Source organism: Erithacus rubecula (genome assembly GCF_903797595.1).
Source record: "Erithacus rubecula genome assembly, chromosome: 3".
In the NCBI taxonomy this organism is placed as follows: domain Eukaryota; kingdom Metazoa; phylum Chordata; class Aves; order Passeriformes; family Muscicapidae; genus Erithacus; species Erithacus rubecula.
In genome coordinates, this window is record NC_136689.1 from 42,024,701 (window position 1) to 42,045,779 (window position 21,079).

Consider the following 21,079-nt stretch of genomic DNA (forward strand, 5'->3'; position numbering starts at 1 on the left):
CTAAAACCAATCCTCCATTTGGCAACAATGTGCCAACATTGTTGCCTCAAACTGTAATTGTAATTGCAATGACTGTAAAGAAGTCTGATTTCCATAGCAGTAAACAGATTTTCTTGTTCATTCACTGTACAAAATAGGTCTCACTGGTTTAAAGAACCACTTCTGTGGAACCTGCCATCAATTACCTATCATATTTTTGTTAATGTCTCAATGCAAATCTTCTTCTGAACATTATTATACAAAGCATTTGCTGACCTGATTTTCAGACAGCAATTCCTCAACAATGATAACTTCAGGGACTAGCAAGCATTAGTCTTAGTTCAGAGTTAGAGAGACAGCTGAACTGACAAAATGTCTTACAAGAAGGTAATTCACTAGAGGTCTTTCATTTGTCAGTAGTCTTTGGCATGACTCTGACTTCAAAACCTTACAATTTAAATCTTCTGCTTCAGAGGGGAAAAAAAAAAAAAAAAAAAAAAAAAAAGGAGTTGTCCAAAACTGATGTGAAGAAGTGCAGAAAATAAATGTCTCTCTTCTTTCCAGAACACAAATAGTAGAACCCAGTCCAGCCCTAGAAAACCTCATTACATTTCCAGAACATGTATTTTCACAAATATTTTATTAGAAGCATGACCTACCAGTAAGCAAATGGATGTAGAAAACAGTCCTGGAATAGAGTTAATTTTCTTCTTAGCAGCTGGTACAGTGCTGTGTTTCAGATTTAGTATGAGAATAATGTTGATAACACACTGATGTTGTGGTGGTTGCTAAGTAGTGCTTACTCCATATCAAGGACCTTTCAGTTTCCCATGCTCTGCCAGAGAAGAGGTGCACAAAAAGCCAGGAAGGAAGAAAGCCAGTATGGCTTACCTGAACTAGCAAAAAAATGTTTCATAGCACAGACTACCATGTTCAGTACATCAGCTGGGGAGATTTGGCTGAGAGCTGCTGATTGCTGCTAAGGGATGGGCTGGGTATCAGTCAGCAGGCAAATGATTGTACTGTGAATCACTTCTTTCTCTTGAGTTTAATTTTTATTCTTTCTCTCTCCTTTTCAATACAGCTGTTGTTACAATAATAATTAATTTTGAAAAAATTATTAAACTGTTCTTATCTCAAGCCATGAAGTTCACCTTTTCTTCCCAATTTTCCTCCCCACTGTGGCAGGCACAAGGCAAAGGGGTATAAAGCAAGCAGCTGCATGGTGCTTTAGTTGCCAGCTGGGGTTAAACAAACAACAATCCTTTTTAGTGCTCAGTGTGGGGAACTCGTACAAGGACCAGACCTCAGAGATACAAAAGGTGAGACTAAAAGAAGAGAAGTCAGGTCCATTTTCAGCTACTACAAACTACTACCTAGTTCTGGCCTGAGAGCACCACATTTCCAATAAAAATGTCAAAAACTAATATGTTTGCACAAGATGGAAATAAGAATGTAAAAGCCTCTGCTCTGTTTCTGAGAGGGAGGATATGCACATGAAGTTACTCCTGTTTATCAGATATGCAGTCATCTCAACAGAACATCATCTCAGCTAGATTTCTGGTCTGCAGTGATAAGGGATGTCAACTCTGTGTTAGGACAGGAGTGAGAAATTCCCTTGAAGATGACCTTCATTTTACTTATTACATATATATATACAAGCCCCTACAGGTTAAGGACAGATGCTCAATATTGTGGAGAAATCTGGGCTTACTTCTCCATTTGATCCTATTTCCAATTTAGAATAGCCAAAAGAGGTTTTGCACTTTTTTTTCTTCATTTTTTAAGAAGTATGAACAGATGCAAGACTCTAGATAAAAGCACGAAGGCACTGACACCAGCTGTGTACTGAGCATTGATCAGCAGTCACTCAGAGACAAGGACTCTGACAAAGGTTTCCTCTCTCCTGTGCCTGTCATGACTAATCAGCACTGTGTAAGATGAGTAGTGAAATATAATTATTTATGTAATATATTTATATATTTAATATATTTTACTTTATATAGTATATTTATATAATAATTAATTATAATTATTATTTGCAATTATTTTACCTGGCTTGTTTAAGAAAACTTTTTAAAGAAACTTTTAAAATGTCACTCTTTAGGTGTTCCTTTCTTAACCAAATATAGGGATAACTTTCAATAATATCATGCAGAATTCCCAAGGTTCACAAATCAAGCCAACAACAAGTTTTCAATACAGCTTTTTTAACAAGTTATTTCAACAGCATTGATTCAGCTTTGCAAAGTGCCACCCTCTGCCAGAGGTCATATCTCAAATTCTTCTGCACATTGGACTTTCCTACAGGAACCCCAAAATGTTATTTACACAGACAGATTAAGCACAAATTTCCCTCAGCCACAACAGTGTACAGCTTGAAGAAGTCTTTGTATCTCTTCCTTGCTAGCAGGGGAAAGTCAGAGAAATAACTTTTATTTCCCAGTACCTCTGTGTTAATTCTTCTCCCAGATGTGTTATTCCTGTTATATGGATTTTCATAGAAGCTCTACTTTCTTAGCCAACCTAACACTTTTCAGGACTGCAAAGAGCACCTAGTCACAGTTTAGTAACATTTTTCCCTTTATCCAAATACCTTTTTCACAGACTGAATCTACATGATCAAATATATTTAAGTGCAGAGACCTTGGTGAGAGACCTCGAGTGATCAATTCTTCAAGCCTGGAGAAGCAATTTCCCACCAAACAGCAATGGTAAATATAGAAACAGAGTGTTTTTCTAACAGCATCCACTAGGACCATGTTGATATATCAAGGAAATAAAAGTAGCAATATTACTCTTCCAAAAAAAATGTTTCAAATCTTGCACCAATCCTTATGTTGTTGTTTTACCCCAGCCAGCAGCTAAGCCCCACACAGTCACTACTTTACTTCACCCCAGTGTGATACAAGAGAGAATCAGAAGAGTAAACGTGATAAAAACTCGTGGGTTGAGACAATAACAGTTTAATAGGCAAAGCAACTACTGCCTTGTCAAGTTTGGGTGGGAATTTTAACATATGCAATCAAAATGACTTGACTATATTCACAAAATCATTTTAATCCTCGATGAACAGCAAGAGGAGGATTCTGTGGTACGTAAAACTTGTGATATAACCATGTCACAAGTATTTGCCGGTTATGCTATATGCTCTCTTAAGCTCTTCTAGCATAAAAGTACAACCTTTAAAGCACCTTTTTCCCTGTACAGTCTCCCAAATGAAAGACAGCAATACTTTTATGCTATTGCTGCAAATGGAATGATGAAACCAGAGTGACTAGACAAACAGTTGGAGATTTAACATTCGTAAAATATATTCTGAAACTTGCAAATTAAAATATTCGTGCACTCTTAATAAAATCCATTCAAGTCAGATACTGTAAGTCTCTAAACACCCACAAATACAATGTCAGACCTTAATGACATTCCATCTGTCTAGAATGAAAGACCAATTTTAAGCACAGGCAGCAGAAGTAGCTCTGCCTTACAATGGAAAAAGTCTCTCCTTCTTCACTCAATCCTCCTCAGCCTGGTTTGTGATAAAACAAGGTTTATACAACTCTGATGTGCTCATGTTTATCCTTTCTATCCCCCCAGCTGTTTTTAAGTCCACCAAATATTTTTCAGGAATGGTGGCACATAGTTGCGGATGCACCAAGCACTCTACATTTCAACATGAAGAGAGACCAGACATTATGTAAATGTCAGTGACTATGCTCCACTCTCATGGAAAAAAAAGGTTTAGGGAATGGGCCACAGATACTGAGATATCCCTTCGAGTGATCAAGTTCAGATGTATAGGTCCACAGTGAAGAAAATTTCATTCTGTCTAACTAGTCACAGAATTCTTATACCTTCATAGAGCCAGTTTTAGTGCTATAATCATCCTCTCTGTGCATATGATTCTTTCTGTACCATACTCACCACTCTTCCAGATTTCTTTTGTTAGCTATGGTATTGTTCAGATCAGAGTCTATTTACAGCTGAATTATACCTCTCCCTGTCTTTGTTAAAACCCTATGCCTGAAGATAGTCAATCAAAACAGAACACTGAGAAAAAAGATATGCCTATCACAAGAGGCATAATGTTATTACAAGAAATATCAATAGCCTAAAAGGTCTTTGAATTTAATTAGTGTGTAGAGTAGCAGTCCTTTTAGAATTAGCCATAATAATAATTCATTATAATAGCAAACTAAACTAAAATTACTTTTCTAAAGACTGCTACAGTAATTCATACAAAAATATAAAGCATGTGAAAACAAAGCAGTACAAACTGTACAAGAAATTCTATTAACTATGGCAAGATTCATCTAGAAAATCTTACAGCTTCAGAGATCATGCTGCAATGGCAAACCAAGAGTTTCCTAGAGATAACAGAGGTTCTGAAAGGGTTAGGCAAAGTTAGGGAGAGGGCTGTGTTCATTATTTGCTTCTGCTCTGAGTCAGCGCTGGTAGAAAATGACATTCACATCTAATAAAGCACATTATTCATCCCACTAATGAATTGAGCAACTTCATTTGGAGGAGATCAAAGGCCAAATATTTAAAGGTATCTAGGTACCTAAGGAGGCACACAGACATCTAATGAGATTTAGGAATTGAAATACCTTGAAAAAAGCTAGTCCTATGTCTCCTGCATCACAGAACCAGTCAACAGTCTGTTAAACAAATATTCTCATGCAAACTGTTTCGGTTTAATTAATTCAGGTGCAATCATGACTCTTTTAGCCTTTCTCTAATTCAAGAGCAAGGGGATTTGCAATGGCTGAAATTGAACTAATAATCAGACAGCTTTTTCAAGTGCATAATCTGCTAATGGCATATATTATGAAAAACACACGAGAAACAATTATACTCATTACTAAGAAGGAAGATTTTCAATCCAATTTGTACACAAATGTGTGTATGGGTAATAATAAATCTCAGAATAATATTTGAAAATGTTCTTGACAGGAAAAGATTTACATCTCTGCAGTTTTCTTCTGCTACTAGTTGAGCTATATAATATTTTAACAGTTCTATAAATTAAAAGAAACTGAACAAGAGATGGAATCCCACATTTGAAAACAGCACAATGCCAAACCACTGCTCTACCCCAACAGTCCCACTCTAAACAATGAGAGCTGTTTCACAGAAAATTTACAGCAGCAGCTCAAGAAGACTGCCTAAACCAGCTAAAACTAAGCCATCCCTGCTCTAGTTATTTTTATATTGCAAAATCAGGCTTTCTTTTGCCACCTGAAGGCTACTAAAAGTATTTGCAAATGTTTCCACATGATATAGGATTGAGGGTTCATTATGCCTCTGCTTATGTTCAGGAAGCCACCACTCCTGTGAGGCTGCCAAACACTGGGACAAAGCCCAGAGAGGCTGTGATAACTCCATGCTTGGAGACATTCAACCCTGGACTGCACAAGCCCTTGAGCCAGTGCTCTAACCTGTTTTGAGCAGCAGATTTAACTGGGGACCCTGGGGATCCCTCCTCACTTAAATTATTTTATGATATGGACAGGAAGAGCACACATTCCCAAATCTCTATGCTACTTCCTTGTGTGGTGCAAGTAAGCCCCACTAAGGATTTGCTCCAGAGACACCACCTGGGGCAATGCATCCAGTTTTGGCTCTCCAGAGGAGGGCCATGAAGAAGGGGTCAGAGGGTGGAACACCTCTCCTTATGGAGACAGGCTGGGGGATTTGAGGTTGCTGAGCCTAGAGAAGAGAAGGCTGTGGAGAGCTTACAGCACCTTCCCTAAAGGGGGCTACAAGAGAGCTGCAGAGGGACATTTTACAAGGCATGGAGTGACAGCACAAGGGCTGATGTCATTAGACTGAAAGAGGGTAGATTTACACTAGATACTAGGAAGAATTTCACTATGAGGGTAGTGAGGCACTAAACAGGTTGCCCAGAGGAGTTATGGATGCCCCATTGCTGGAAGAGGCTTGGAGCAACCTGGTCTAGTGGAAGGTGTCCCTGCCCATGGCATGGGAGTGGGAATTAGATGGTCTTTAAGGATGCTTCCAACCAAACCCTGCAGGGATTCTAATTTCCCAAATATGCTCTCAATTAAGAATAATCTTTGTGAGGTTACAACCAAAACATGGTACAGTTTTCTTGATTAAATAGCGACCATATGATTGTAAAACTTGTTAAACCCTGGTATTATTAGATATTAGCTTTATGCATTTAATTGGAAATTAAATGCAAAATCAAAAATAATAACATATTTTTAAAAATTATACTTTTTAGTTATAGCACCTTAACCTACCATTTAACAACGTCACTTTATTTAAACAATACAACATAAACAACTTAATTGCTTGGAGTATGGCACATTCTCTTGATGTAAAGCCCCTGAGAAACTCGATTTTATAAACCATGTGCAATTGCAGACCATATTTTAAGGCTATGATGCTGAGATAAATTTTTTTCCATTTTCAACTTTCCTATCTTCTCTAATATTTTAGAGTTTGTTTGATCTGGTTATCATTCTGACTATAGAGAATCAGTTTGGTAATATTCTGCACATTACCAGGACACTCAAGAAGCTGGGAAGCTGGAATGTAGAAAGAGCCTTTCTCAGTAGAAAGAACAGACTTTTAGTTCACACACACAAAAAAATCCCTCCTAAACACTTCACACTAATTTTGCTCCTGTCAAACCCTAAAAGAGATAATCTGCTATTGTTTTGTTTGGAAGGGAAACTTTTGAGTGTGATGGACAAAACAAATCACTTTGAGGAAATGCCTCTATTTATTTGACGTTTATGTAATTTCATGAATCAAGTATCTACCCACAACAATTTGTTCTACCATGTTTAAATGCAGCATAAGAAATTCCTGTTGATGAAACTGCTCTTCACATCCGGGTATTACTAACTGCATGCCAGGATGCTGCTAACCACAGCATTTTACCAGTAGAGGCACAGGATTTACTTGTCCTGGCAAGAGCAATATAAATAAATCTCGCTGAAAATCCAGTGGGATGTCTCTAGACAGTAAATGGCTCAGGATCTTGCAGCCTCTAAGTCACTGCCCTCATCACTCTCATGGAACACAAATTTATTAGAGCACTTGGAAGGAAATTACTGAAACCTTCCAAAGGTTTCTGACAAACTTGTACCTTTTGGGTACTTGTACCTGTTGGGTATGCTACATGAAAGACTGAGATAAGAATAAAGATAAAATTCATTCCTCTCTGTGAACTTACTGCATAACCATGCTATTGTCTTTCCCAGCACTTATTATTTGTATTAATTTTGCTTTTGATAGAAGTATTACATGATTTGGGTAAACATGCAGGTTTACCACACATCTAAGTGATGATCTACAAAGAGGTACAGGCAGCAGTGAATCTCTTAGAGATCAACTATTACCTAGAAGAGACCAATAGAAGTTGGCACTTTTATGGAGGTGGGAAAAGCACCAGTCTTTCAGACTGTGCCTAAAAATCTGCAGCCTTTCTGGATGTCTCAGTAAGAAATACTTGCACTGGGAAAGTGAGTTGGGAGGCAGACACACTCTCACAAAAAATTCTGTTTTACTCAGGCATTAAAGTGATTTAGACAAAAAATTCATGTCAAAATTGTCTCAAGAAAAGCCATGGTTCTATTGTCATAATTAAAAGAGTTATGTAAATACACCATACAGTTAAGTAAGAGTGCAAGCTCCGTATGTACAGCCTGTGCTGTAGGATTTTCAACTTTGGAGTCTTCACAAAGGCTTGGCTTGGATGACAATTCCAGTGCTACTATTCTGGAGTTTCCTAAATCAGTTTTATATTCTATAAAGTTAAAAAACTAGAAAAGGGTGGGAAGGAACACCACCAAAAAAAGTCTAAATATCAGATCAGAGTCCTCCAGACTACATTACTGTGAACAGAATTCACACTGTTATTTTTTCTTGGTTACCATTAAAATTACACTGTAAACAACCCAGCTGTGTGCTATTTATAGAGATCAAATCATTATAAAGATATTTATGCTACAGGCAGCAGCAGTGACATTTCCCCCCCTTCTTTTTCAAGCCAATTAAGCAAGAAGAACATTATGATAACTATTTTTTTCTGTTTCCCATTCTTCTTGGTGTTATAGGATAGCTTATTTTCATTGATTAAGACTACAAGAATTCTGTCAAAAGGAACAGACTTTATAGTGCACTGTAAATATCTTAAATACCAACACCTTTATTTTGAGCTTCCAATTTAGTAAATGCATATATTTCATATTCTTTCTCTTGCTGAGAGGACTTTTGCTCGTCCAGCATGTTTGGCCTATGAGAAGAAAATCAAAGTGATTCCTGTGTGGTGGGGCTGAGAGAGAAGCAACAAAAGGTGAGGAAACAGGGATCCAAAGCTTTGCAGCATCTTCCATGACACACTATCCTGTTCATAATACAAACTTAGCAAAGGCTAATCTAAACAAAAGCACTTCCTGCTCTTGGCACACAAGTTACCACAGCATGGAGAACAAATTTACACTCAGCTCAGTGAAACTTGGAATTTCCATTATGGGCAGAGCAGAAATCTCTGTGCTAGAAACCTTGCACGGCAAAAACCCTGCCAGTCTGAAATAAACATGATGCCTGGGACACTGTATTGTGTACTACTCAGCAGTATGGGAATTCACCACAAAGTTGGCTATGATTACATCTAGATATTGATCTTGTGGGTAGGACTCATCACCCTTAAATTTAGTAATCCAAAAAGTTAAGTATCTCCCCTAAACCAGCTGTCTTGGCTGTCTTGACAACTGATGAGGAAAGACAGGTATCTCCTGAAGACAATTTATCCTAATCTATTATAGGTGTCTCAGGCAGAATGAATCAAAGGTTGGAACTGCTTGTTTCTCTCCACTGAACTAAAGATGGAAATCAGAGGAGTAACTTAGTCTAGACACCTAACTTTTGGATGACTGAGAGTCAGGGAGATGAATCCAACCCTGTCTCTCTATTTGCCACATCACCAGGCACTACCCTATGTGAATAAAGTATATTTTAGGTGTTCTTGGACTTGGAACTTGCTTTAAATCCCATGCACTGTTAGGAACAATAACTTTCTTTGAAATCAGTCTATTTTCCAACACTGTTCTAACGAGCATGGCCTTTCAGTGTCCAAGGCCAATCACTGATCTTCCATTTCCCATAAGCACTGGTTGACTTGAAGCTGTACTACAGCAGTAAAACAACCCAGCAGAAATTCTCAATTATCCCATTCAAAGCACCAATTAGGAATTTTGCCAGGAATGACAAATCACCCATCAGTCACTGGACAAAGAACATATTTCATATATATATGCAAAAAATGAGCAACAGTGGGGGAAATGGCACTGACACTTACCTGTCCAAGAGTGCACTCCATGCCACCGAGGAAATCTGCCTCCTTCAGCCCATTGTGATTGCTGCTAATGTCATGGACTTCAAAGCGCAGCCGCTGCACCTCTTCAAAGTAGAAGTCCACGGTGAACAGCTTGGAGAAGACAGGATTTATACAGGTTCGAATCACTTCTGTCCTGTCAACCTGTCAGATGGAAAAGAGGTCACATGAGTGGCTTCTCTTTCTACCAGTGATGGACAACCACGAATACAAAGACACTTTGCTCATTTATCAGGACTGACAGCTGGGACTGTGGCCACAGTCCTGTTTGTACTGTCAGCAGCAGCTGCCCTTTCTGTGCTGGGCTGACCATGAGCACAAGATAAGACCACCTACCCTTGCCTCTCCCTTCCAGCAAGTCTTTAGCAGAATAACTGGGAAATAAACTATTGAATAACTACAGAATTTACATCTTCAGTACCCATCCATTACTACAAAACAGCAGCAGAGTGATACAGTTTCATCAAACTAAATGGAAAAGAGAGTAACACCACCAGTAATTACTCATTTCATACAATTTGCATGATTAAGGGGTGGAGAACTGGATCCACAGCAACAGCTTTTCTTAAAAATATATCAATTTTTTCATCCTGCTAAGTTGCATCACAAGAATCCAGCGAGTTACACACAGTTTATTCCTACCTCTGAGTCTTAAAATTTCTAAAGAAACATCATTAAATTTATATTGCTATTTCTTTTTAAAAAGTACTCATAGATTACTTTCTAGTTCTCTTCAGATGTAGTACTTGGGTTTCCCATTTTTGAAATAGGCCTTTGTTATTTTTCATTATGATGCATCATTGGTGACAATATAAGCAATGAAGCAATTTCCTTTTTTCCACTCTCTTTGCCCTGGCACAGAAAAAAAACTTAATAATTCTGCAAGATTAAAGGAACTGATCCTGAAACGAAGTAAGACTTGGGCACATCAGTCACAAGATAGGAGGTGGCTGGTGTGCCATGGAACAGACAAATTAAATTGCTCAGAGGAAGAGTGGTGAGATCCTTTCTCTGATTCCTGATCAGGAACATCTGTTGTGCAAAAAATGACAGCCGCTTGCTTCACTTCTCAGAGCTTATAATGCATTAGCCTTTCTAGTAGTTATCGGCAAGGACACAAAGAGTCAAGCAAATCAAAAGCAGGGTAAAAAATTAACAGTTACTGGTAGAACAGGTTTATTTTAGTGCTCATCAAAGGTGTCAGATTGACAGCTCTGACAGCCAAAATCCTTTAGCTAATCATCAAACAGATGCTACCACTCATGGAATAGACACAAACCACTGTTAGCATTGCTGCCTTCTCACACTGCTCTGTTAATGTGCTCTGACTGTGCCAGGATGAGACCATCACAAACAGGAAAGCAACCTTACATACATACGCATTCTTGATAAATTTGCATAGACTAGCTGAATATGATGGGTTTGATATCAGTCATGCAAAGAATAAGAAGAATAATATAAGGTGAGAAAGGATACCAGCTACCTTCATTCAGATGCTGGGCTATCTCAAAATTTTTTGGTTATCCCCACTAGCAAACAATAGGACTCCAAATCACCATTACTGCTACAATGAGAGGTATTTCTAATGTCAGATAGTGACGATAAATCAGTTAACTGAGACATTCCTGAGACCTCTTCTAAGTGAAAAGTGATCTGATTCACTTCAGAACAATGGTCATCTCATGAACTAGTGCTTCGCAGACCCAATAATCAAAACATTTAAATTAATAGTTTTCAGTCTTTTTTCATAGTCACAGCAATCTCCTAAACTCATTCCTTGTGTATAAACTATTAATTCAATGGCAAAATTTTAATTTCTTTATTGGTACAGCAGATCTCAGGCAGTAACTGAAGTTTCACCTGAAGTTATTGTTTCACCTCATCTCTTCCTTTCTGCTGGAAAGGGCTCTCCACTGTGAAATACATCAGCATTTACACTTGAACTCAACACAGGTTAAATATGTGGCTGCTCAAGGGAGTAAAGTGCCTGAAAATGGAGGCACAGGTCTGCACACAGGGACATTAAGAATTTCAGTCTCACACAGAGATAAGACATTGTTTGCTTTTTCCAGCAAAAACTGACATCCTTCCCTTGACAGACATTGTACTGAAATATAGCCATTTCACTGAATTTCCCCAGTCTTCCCACATTATCGAGATGATACATCAAGCCAGCATGTCAGAACATGGGATTACAAGAGAAAAATCTGTATTGAAAGAAGCAGTGCCAAGCAGCTCCACGAGCAATATAAAATTCTTTGTGCCTCTCTTAGCCATCAGCTATGGCATTAACCCCTATTAGTCCACCTTGCCTCCAGTCTGCTTTGTCAGCATATTTCACAGTTCCTTTACTTCTTGGCTAGATAGTTGGGAAGTGTCCTCAGCATGGGAAGCCTGGCTCCATTCCCTGGCTTTGACCACTTTACAGCAGGGCTGAGTGCTGATAACCAGCTGAAGTGACTCATGATGAAGAAGCAGTGGCAAACAGAGCAGCTCAAAAAATTCCCCAACTCTCATGGAACATCCATTAGGAGATGCTATATAAACACAAGGTATAATGTCCACTTGAATCCTGCCACTTGAGAAAGGCTGTTCTTTCTTGAGCATTATTGCTCTCATATTCAGTCATAAAACCTTAACACTCTCTTTAGAAATGCTGATGAATGGGAAACCTTAATGAAAACTGGTGAAAATACTATTGCTAAGTGCAGTTTCATGCTGATAACCATCAAAAAGTTCATGATGCAGACACTTACAAAAACAAAACAAAACAGAGAAAAAAAACCCCTGACCTAGTTTGGACCACAAATTATCCTAATACCAGCAGGACTTGTTAAATTTCAATCACAATACGGTGTTATCCTCTATGCTGACACAATAAAAAATACAAAATACAGGTTCATAGCAGTCTGACAAGATGTCAAGCCATATTCCCTTAATCCTGCTGTCACCCAGAATCACTTACAGCACTTTCACTTTATGATGAAGGCTCAGATGCTTAAAGAAAACAGTTTAGCTTTTCCCAGCCTCATTAACTGAGCACTCAGGAAGTTACAATTTCTCAGCATGAATGTTTTCCAAAACATAATGAAGAACACTAAATCACCATTACTTTGGGGGAAGACAGCTTCAAAGTCCAACAACAGTACATTATAAATGAGTGGAACTCACACTTTTGGTTGGTCTTGTTACAGAAAACCCTAACCCTGACGACAGGCAGATTTTTCAACAGGACATGGACAGGGGTCATGCCCACAACTTTAGGATTTGCTGATGCCTGACATATGAGCCATCTGTTATTTTGGGACTTTGCTAGAACAAGGAATTTCTCCAATTCACTGAAGCAGAACAAATTTTCAAAACAATTGACAGCTACATGCACCTTCAGGCTGTGTCAAGAGGTAAAACTGACCTTAAAAGGAGCAGCGTTCATCTGACACCACGATCTGAACATCTGCTTCATGGTGCAGCTTCATCTGCACTTTCCCTTCAAGGACAATTTAAACAGAGAAAAGGACTTGCATCTTCACCTCCTGGGATGGACTCACACTGCTTTCCCTCTTCATCTCTTTAGGTCCTTGTCACTTCACAGAAGGTGGCACCCTGCTGAGTAGCTAGGATTACTTGGCAGGCCCATCTGGATGAGGCCACCCTGTGAGCTTCCCCTTGGGGAACTATGAATGACATACAAACACCAAAGTTGGCATCCACAGTGCAAAGTGCCATCTCAACAGCAGGAATTCAAATATAGAAAAGAAAATGGGCCCTCTGAATCCTCATGTCAAACTCTCAGGGAGCTGGAAGCTGAGTTTGAAAGCTGTTTGCTCTCTGTACTTGTTGGATGGACAGTTGTCAGAAATGTTTGCTTGTTTCCCTGTTTGTCCACCATCACTGCTGAAGACTTGCAAAATATCTTTGTAGTTAGATAACATCAAATTAAAGGCACAAAGGACAGATGAACAAATACTAAAATTCAGGATTCTTATGCCATTTATATGTTTTATGTGTAAGCTGCTGAAAAGCAATGAGTTTTGCAGAACTGTGATAAATATGGTATCTTTGGTGAGGAAACAGTTCTTCATCCTAGAAAAAAAAATAAATCACTGACAAAGAAGTAATTCAATGGTTGAAGTATTGACTAAGGATCTCCACTCCATCTTCTACCATGAGTTGAGAAGAGAAGCCAAGGGGAAATTCCAGTGTGAGTGGCATTTTTAAGTCTTCTTCTAACAAAATTAGATTAAATTTAAGCTATTGCATATACAGGGATGAACAAGAATTGCATAGAAGCTTAGTGTCACCTGGTATCTAGGGCTTTCAAGCGGTCATAAGAACAAATAAATGGGGAATGATTTACAGGACCCAAAGCTCTGCACCTCAAGGCCATGCTTGAGTGTTTAGCACAGATCAGTGATGTGCAGAACTCCATGTCCCACACAGATAATTGGTACCTATCTGTTCTCCACTGTATTTCTAGCAAACATGCAACTAGCGCAAAAGAAACACATCTTCACTGGTGCTTTCTTGGGATCTTTGATATGAAGAGAAGCCAAGGGCCATGAAGAACTTGCTGTGCTCTCACCAAAAGGACAATTCTGGGCGGGGGGGAAGTTTTAATCAGGCTCATGAAATTATATAGCTGCCTCATGAACTAAGGAAGATCTTTAGTCTACAACATGATGGTCTAAAAATTTATACAGGTGCCGCTGTTCCTTCAGTATTTGTTGTAAAAACCTAGTTGAAGAGTCATAAAATATGAGTTCCATTAAACAGAGAATGTGTGTGCTACCAAAATGTGTTTTTTGTGGTTGTTACATTTTTAGCAATTTCTCAGTCCAACAAATTGACCCATTGTTCCTTACACATTTTAGAGGCCAACAAGGGAAAACCAACAGGCTCTATTTTCTGTGGAAGTCATTATAAAATGCTGATTAAATGTAGTAGAATCACATTTGCCAGCTGAGATTACAGAAAGTACAGAGGTAAAGGGGGTAGCATTATTTTTAGGTCATCTGAATCTTAACAAGACTGACAATTTCCATGATACAGTACCTTACATGAAAATTTGATAGCAAGTAGAAAGCAATTTACACTTTGCTTGCTGGTTTCTGAGAAAGTTGTTAATATATTTTTTATTATTCACAGCGTTTTCACAGCATTACATTTCTATTCCACAAAAGATAAATTATTGCAAAGGTCACCATAATTTATAGCCCTTGTTTTCAATTTAATTGATGACTGAAAGCAGAGAAAAGAAGATCTTTAAAGATCTTTAATTTTTTTCAGGCTGTAGATCTCAGGGCTGAGCAAAATCTCAATGTCAGCAGAAACCTTTTGCCACAGGCTGGCTTGAAGAGAACCATTTAATGTGAATGATCTTAAAATTATTTGCAATTAATTTTATGTATTTGTGTATCTATATAAGTACTAGATAGCTTGTAAATCTTTAAGTCACAGACATAGAGATCTGCTTTCCAGCACTGGAAAATTAATACATAGAAACAGCCCAGAGAACTGAAATTACAGGAGAACCATCATTTCTTAGTTGAAAAGTTCTCCATTAAGAAAGCCCACTTTTCTGCTAACAGCCACTGACCAGCCTCTGCTTGATTACTTTCACTTGCTCAGTTACTTCTCATTTCTCTGAAGCAGAAAGCAGATAATTTATTATATACACTATGCAAAAAGTCTGTGAGAAGTTCACAGATGGAGTTGCCTTATATGCTCATAACTTTTAAAAGAAGAGAGAAATGAGATTGTTGATGGGTACTTGCATGTGGTTTCTCTCGCTCACTCAGAAACAACATACACAACAGCTCTAACACCACTGCACAGTCACTCAGCATCAGCACTTGAGAGCCTGTACTGACCCCTGTCAGACTTGAAGCCTGGGCAGGTTTCAGAGTCTCATCTGAGCAACTCCAAGCTCTCACAGCCAGGAAACATGAAAAAAAACCTGTGGGTGCAATACTCAAGTTAACTCAAGTGCCAGGCAAATTGTGGCAACATTGCTAAGGAGAAGAATGGGGAGGTTCATGGGATTGGAAAGAGTGCTGTTCAGTCCCCAGTATGATGAAAACAGGACCTAAATTGGTTGTGCCAAGGGAATCACTGGTTTTATGGAACAAAAGAGATCCCTGAGGAAGCTACAACAGTTCCCTTCAGTTTTCAGACCATGTGCAGTTGTTGCCACTGATTTCCTTGGTAAGTCTAAGCTTTCTAGGCTGCAAAAAATACTGGAAAGTGCATGGGCATCCCTCCCACTCACTGTCCTCTTGGAAAGCTCTAATACAAGAGAAAAAAAGCAAGAGCTGCTAGTGCATTAATGCACAGTCACACTGCTCCTGACAGCACCAGCTACCTGATTTTAGTTTACCTTCCTCTGGAAAGAAAAACCTTCATTTCATTGAAATAGTTCTGGGAATTAGAGAACACCAAGTCTTCTGAGCCTAATGTCATGAAACCCAAATATTTTGGACCAGAGTGATAATTTTAAGTCATTGTATGGACTGCTATGGAAGAAAACAGATTAAAATAGTTATCTTGTTGGACTTTAATGTAATTCCCTTGGATTTTTAAGTATCTTCCTGGTAACATGGCTACTGGGACTCCAGCTGCATCACAGGGAATGAGTCATAGCTGTTGTGCCCCTTAAGTAAAGAGATGATCAGGCATATTACAGGGAAAGAGTGTGCAAACATGAACTTGGGTTAAACAGAGGTTTCTAGGCAAAAATTTTGCCTAGAAAGGTTTGAAAATAAGCCAGCTGCTCCTCTTGGACACCAGACTCTGTGTGCTCTGATTTAGACCAGAAACACTAACTTTCATTCCTCACACCATCAGGGACCATCTGAGCTACCAGGCCACTGGTTATTTCACATGGTTCCCTCTGCATTCTGTTCTCTATTATAAATGCTACTTCTCCCAGAGAAACACAGTGCAACCATGTCCCACCACATGACTTTAACTTAATTTTAACCTGGCTAAGAACACCTTAAAATGCCCCATACAGCCTTCCATTTTCTTAACACATGAATGCAGTGTCATAGCACTGGAGCTGGCTGAGCCCCAACAGCATCAGTGTCACCACAGGGCATGTGAGGGCAGGAAGGGACACCAGGACAGTGGCACAGCAGCACCTCGGGGTCCTGCTGTGCTGGGCTATCAGTGAGCCCCCCTGCACACACACCCATCACTGGCTGGGCCCTGAGCCAGCCTGGCCTCCTGGGCTCTCTCTGCCCCGGCTCAGCCGCCAGCCCTGCCCCGACTCCTCTCCGCCTGCTGCATCTGCAGAGGGAAGCACCCATGGGAAGAAGGGGGGGTGAACTGCCAAACTGACATCAGCTCCCTGAAGAAGCTTCTTGTCTGGAAAGGAGGAAACCCCAGGCTGTGTCATCTGCAAAGGTTTTCTCTCATGGCCCAGTCCAGGCTCAGGGATGCTGGGGAAAACACGTGAGCCAACTTTCATTTGCCTCCTGTGAATTTAGATTTGACATAAAGTGTGGAATAACAAAGAACTCCAGCCCTGACATTTCAACTGAAGAAAAACATAAATGCTGCCACTTCTCAACTGCAGAACTTCCATGGGGAAAAACTGTAAAACATGAAGCTTTTTCCCATCTATTGACCTTGGGCTACAAAGAACAATGCACCAGCTGCTGCACTGTGAATATTCCAGCCAATTTTGAAAAGCCAGTTGCAGAATATATCAGTGAACCTGAAAAGCACAATGTCTCTTTAGAGCAAATCAGTAATGCAGCATAAATTAAGGTGTTTCCAATGAACAATGATTAACTGGACTGAAAAGTGAGAAGACTGTGATATGGTAGAGAGATAGCACTGTCTTTTCCATAAGATATTTTACATTATCTTACATTTGACATGGGAGCACTTGCAATTCTGATTTTTTTTTTTTTTTTTTTGTGTAATGTTTTGAGTCCTGCTAGAGATAAGACGGACAAGTTTGAAGAGAGAATGTCAAATCAGGTATGTATAATAGATTTGGGAAACTTCTTGACAGGCAGTGGAAATTCCTGCAAAGCAGTACAAGGATTTAATCTCCTGGGTTTAGCCTCCAGGGTAGGCTCCCTCTTGGGGTTAAGGCAGTCTTTTGATCCTCACTATCACTGCACAGAGTAGTGGTCATGCCTCAGCAGAGACCCTTTCCCCCATATCCCTGCTTAAGCCATGAAGGTTTCTTCAGAATTAGCTACGAGCTATCACTCAGAGGTGACCTAACACAATACCCTCTTGGGTACTGAAAAAACTGATTCCAAAGAATCAGTTTATTTTATAATCTTTCATAAAAAGCTTGAGCTTTTGAGTTTCCTAGCGAGGGAGCCCAGCAAACTCCTTGACCCCCTCTGCACAAGGCCAGCAGCTGCAGGAGCTGATATTCTGGAGGTCACACCTTCCAGCACGACCATGGCCATGCACCAAGTTGTGTTTTGGAGCAGGTAGCAGCAATAAGAATGCTGCACCTTTGCCTGCACCAGAACACCTCCTGCAGGGTCATTAAATAGAGACAAGCTATGATTATGCCAGAGCCCTTTAACTTATTCTGGTAAGATTTTTGAGCCCTAACAATCACATAAAATTGACAACTATAGAATTTTTGAGATGAAAAAATGAAGTCACACAGTGGCAGGAGATACTCATGTGCTGTGCTCCCTGCAAATTTAACAAGTGCTCAGCAAACATCACAAGTGCATAATGACCTGCATCAACTCATGGAATAAGGTGCTATAACTCACTCAGATGTGATTACACTGGCATAAGAAAGAAGATCATTAATTTTTTCACTGAAAACTCTTGAATGCTACCTCTAAGCTGAGCCCTGAAGCCCTAATGCTAGATCTTTCTTTACTTGATGTTCCAGATACAGCCCAGACATTCAAAGACTATGTAATTTACTATTCCACAATCTTATTTGATGCTGAGACCTTGAATCAAATCTTAATTTACATGTTCCTGAGGACACAGGATTTCTATAGTGGACAAAGCTGGTCCTTCGAAGTGGCAACAAAAATATTTTACCATTTAGCTCCACTTCCAACTTGCCACAATTTGCTAGCAATTTTGCTAGCAAAAGTTTAGTGCCTGGCAGCTGTCTGAAAGTCAGAGCACTATGCAGCCATTTGGAAGCTCTTCAGCCATATATTCTCCACACAGTTTCCCTCACAGGTTAGAAAGTGACCCTTGGGAATTCAGGTTTTCACTGAAGTTGTTTCAATTTCATTGTTATTTGGTTGCTCTCTTTTAATCTGCTTTTATGGAGAAACACATTTTTGTTGATTATTTCTGTCCAAGAAGAAGAGTTTTATACATGTCAAATGCTTGGCTGCTTTCCCCCATACAGATGATATTTTAATGTCTCCCAATAAGCTAAATTTTAAGTTCTTTATTGTAAAATTAAATCGTTCTGAATATTCTTTTCACTCAAAATGCAACAGATAACCTTGCCTGCATGACAGTAACAAAAAATGCAGAAAATGGAGTATGATTTAAAATTTGCTAATCATCTGATGGTTGAGATTTTCAAATGCTATTGCTTGGGAATCCTCAGTTCATGAAGAAAAATACGGTACTCACAGCCAGATTCTGCTACATCATCTTGCTGCAAAGAAATTAATTCACACTTACTCTAATCAGGATGCAAAGCATTTATTTTCTAATTCCACTTTTCATTACTTCAAAACTAACTTCCAGAATAAATTTTTAATACAGACAGATAATCTCACATCCAGGCTTCTACTGAATTTACAGTCATGTTTCTTGTTTTCCTGCTGTCCTGGAGGAAAAAAGATTTAGCAGATTGATAAATATGTTGTAGTGCAAGCCCATTGGAACAGTGGGGCAGATGTTTGCTGTTGCTGAACTGCAGTTAAGACTGCACAGAGACCTTTAGAAGTCTTCATGGTGGCATAGGATTGACCAGGAGAGATATCCAACATTATATAACTTCTCAGGAATTTACACATAATTGAGAACAAAGAAACATGAGGGATGGGATGATCTTTGCTTCCTGAATTTCAGTAGGGCTACATTATACTACGTAAGAAGTCTACGCTGCTTGAGTAATTTGCTCTTTAATTAACTGACTATAAAAAGCATTTTGATAATTTATTTATCTTAAGAAAGATTTCCTGCCTCATTCACCCAGGTAAGTTAAGCATAACTAATATAGAATCTCAGATGGAGTAATGAATTATGTCAATTGATATCGGCCCAGTCAAGTTGTTAGTTTAAGAAATTAATTTTCTAATGAAGCACTCATAATTAAAGATTTAATAATTTGTTTTTAATGTTGTATTTCAACTGCTAAATCAATTATATCATGGAGTCATTAGCAGCAGAAAGGCAATGTACTATTACACACTGCTTTACCAGTTTTTCCTTAATTCCTTTATCAGAAGTAACAATTAACAAGGTCCATTTAAACCAGCACAACTGGAAAATTTGGACCATGTGTTCGAATGACAGCCTAGAAAAACAACAGATTTGTTGTGACTAAAGTCCATTATAAGATACTCTCACTCTTCCTTTTACACATGGATCTTTTGAAGCTTCTCAAAAGCATTACTATTTGCTGAAGCCATGGAATCCCAACAGCTTGATCCACTACTCAGGAACATCAGTGTAAGCCTTTCCGTGAATTACAGCAAAATCCAGGAAAATAGAGTAGGGCATTGTTCTTCTCCCAGTTATACTCACAAGCACACATTCTGATATTAATATTCTGATATTGAATAGCACAGAACTAATTAGAAGTAGAGAGCAAGTTTAGCTGAGTTGTATTTCAGTATTGCAGAAGCATCCTATCAGACTCCTGACTTGGGACCTATTTGGTTTGTACTGCAAGGATCTCAGTGAGTTAAGGCTGCTGTAAGTATCTCGTAATATCTAATTCAAAATGGTTTCTGAAAAACAAGAACCATGTAATCAAGCCTCATATACATGCATACTATGCAAAAATGTATAAACTCAATCTCAGATGGCCACAATTTTGCCTTCCCTGAGAATGACTGGTGCCCAGGACATAATGCATACAGGGATCTTCTTTACTGCATCTGACTTGCCTACACAACCACCACAGGCAACAAGCAGCTAAAGCTGCTTCCTGTAATGGCTTCAGGTCATTCTGGAAAGTGTTATGACTTTCCAGGAGTTATTTGCAAACAATATGTCCACATACATCAGATATGTGCAGCACACATACATATTAGTCCCTCTTACACTCACAGTGATTTATAAAATTGACTGGTATATGCATAACTGTGATGCTACAAATTCTCAGAGCAAACCAAATCCAGTATGGTACACCTCTTGGCAATGGCAGGAATGCTAAATTTGGACATTTTTTCAACTAGTGAACACAAGATTTGATCATAAAAGACAAGTGTTAGTCTTTCATTGAGTGCAAGCAGTCCATGTACCTACTCTTATTTCCTACTATCACACTCTACAATACTTAGCTGTCAATACTGTTTTATGGGTGCAAATTATACATAATTCACTATGATTCAGTTTGTGTATATCCCATCATGAGATCTTTCAGCCCTGGCACTCGGGGGTTTTTACTTAGAATGAAACAGCCAACAAAGAGAGCACAACACCCTGTGGAGGTGCCACCACTAGGAGGGTGGTCAATACAGATAAACAAGAAATCTAGAGCAAAAATATCACAGATCAGCCAGATCTAAACAACCTTCAGACAAACCACATGGA

The 21,079-nt window shown here is 39.0% G+C and overlaps 1 protein-coding gene across 3 annotated transcripts in view; it reads right to left on the minus strand.

Moving 5' to 3' along the window:
• Nucleotides 1–21,079, minus strand: part of CPNE4 (copine 4) — a 220,861-nt gene that overhangs the window by 98,359 nt on the left and 101,423 nt on the right. For all 3 annotated transcript variants that reach the window (XM_079302038.1, XM_079302037.1, XM_079302039.1), the window contains one exon: nucleotides 9,317–9,496. In XM_079302038.1, the coding sequence (XP_079158164.1) occupies nucleotides 9,317–9,496 (180 nt within the window). The remainder of the gene's footprint in view (nucleotides 1–9,316; nucleotides 9,497–21,079) is intronic.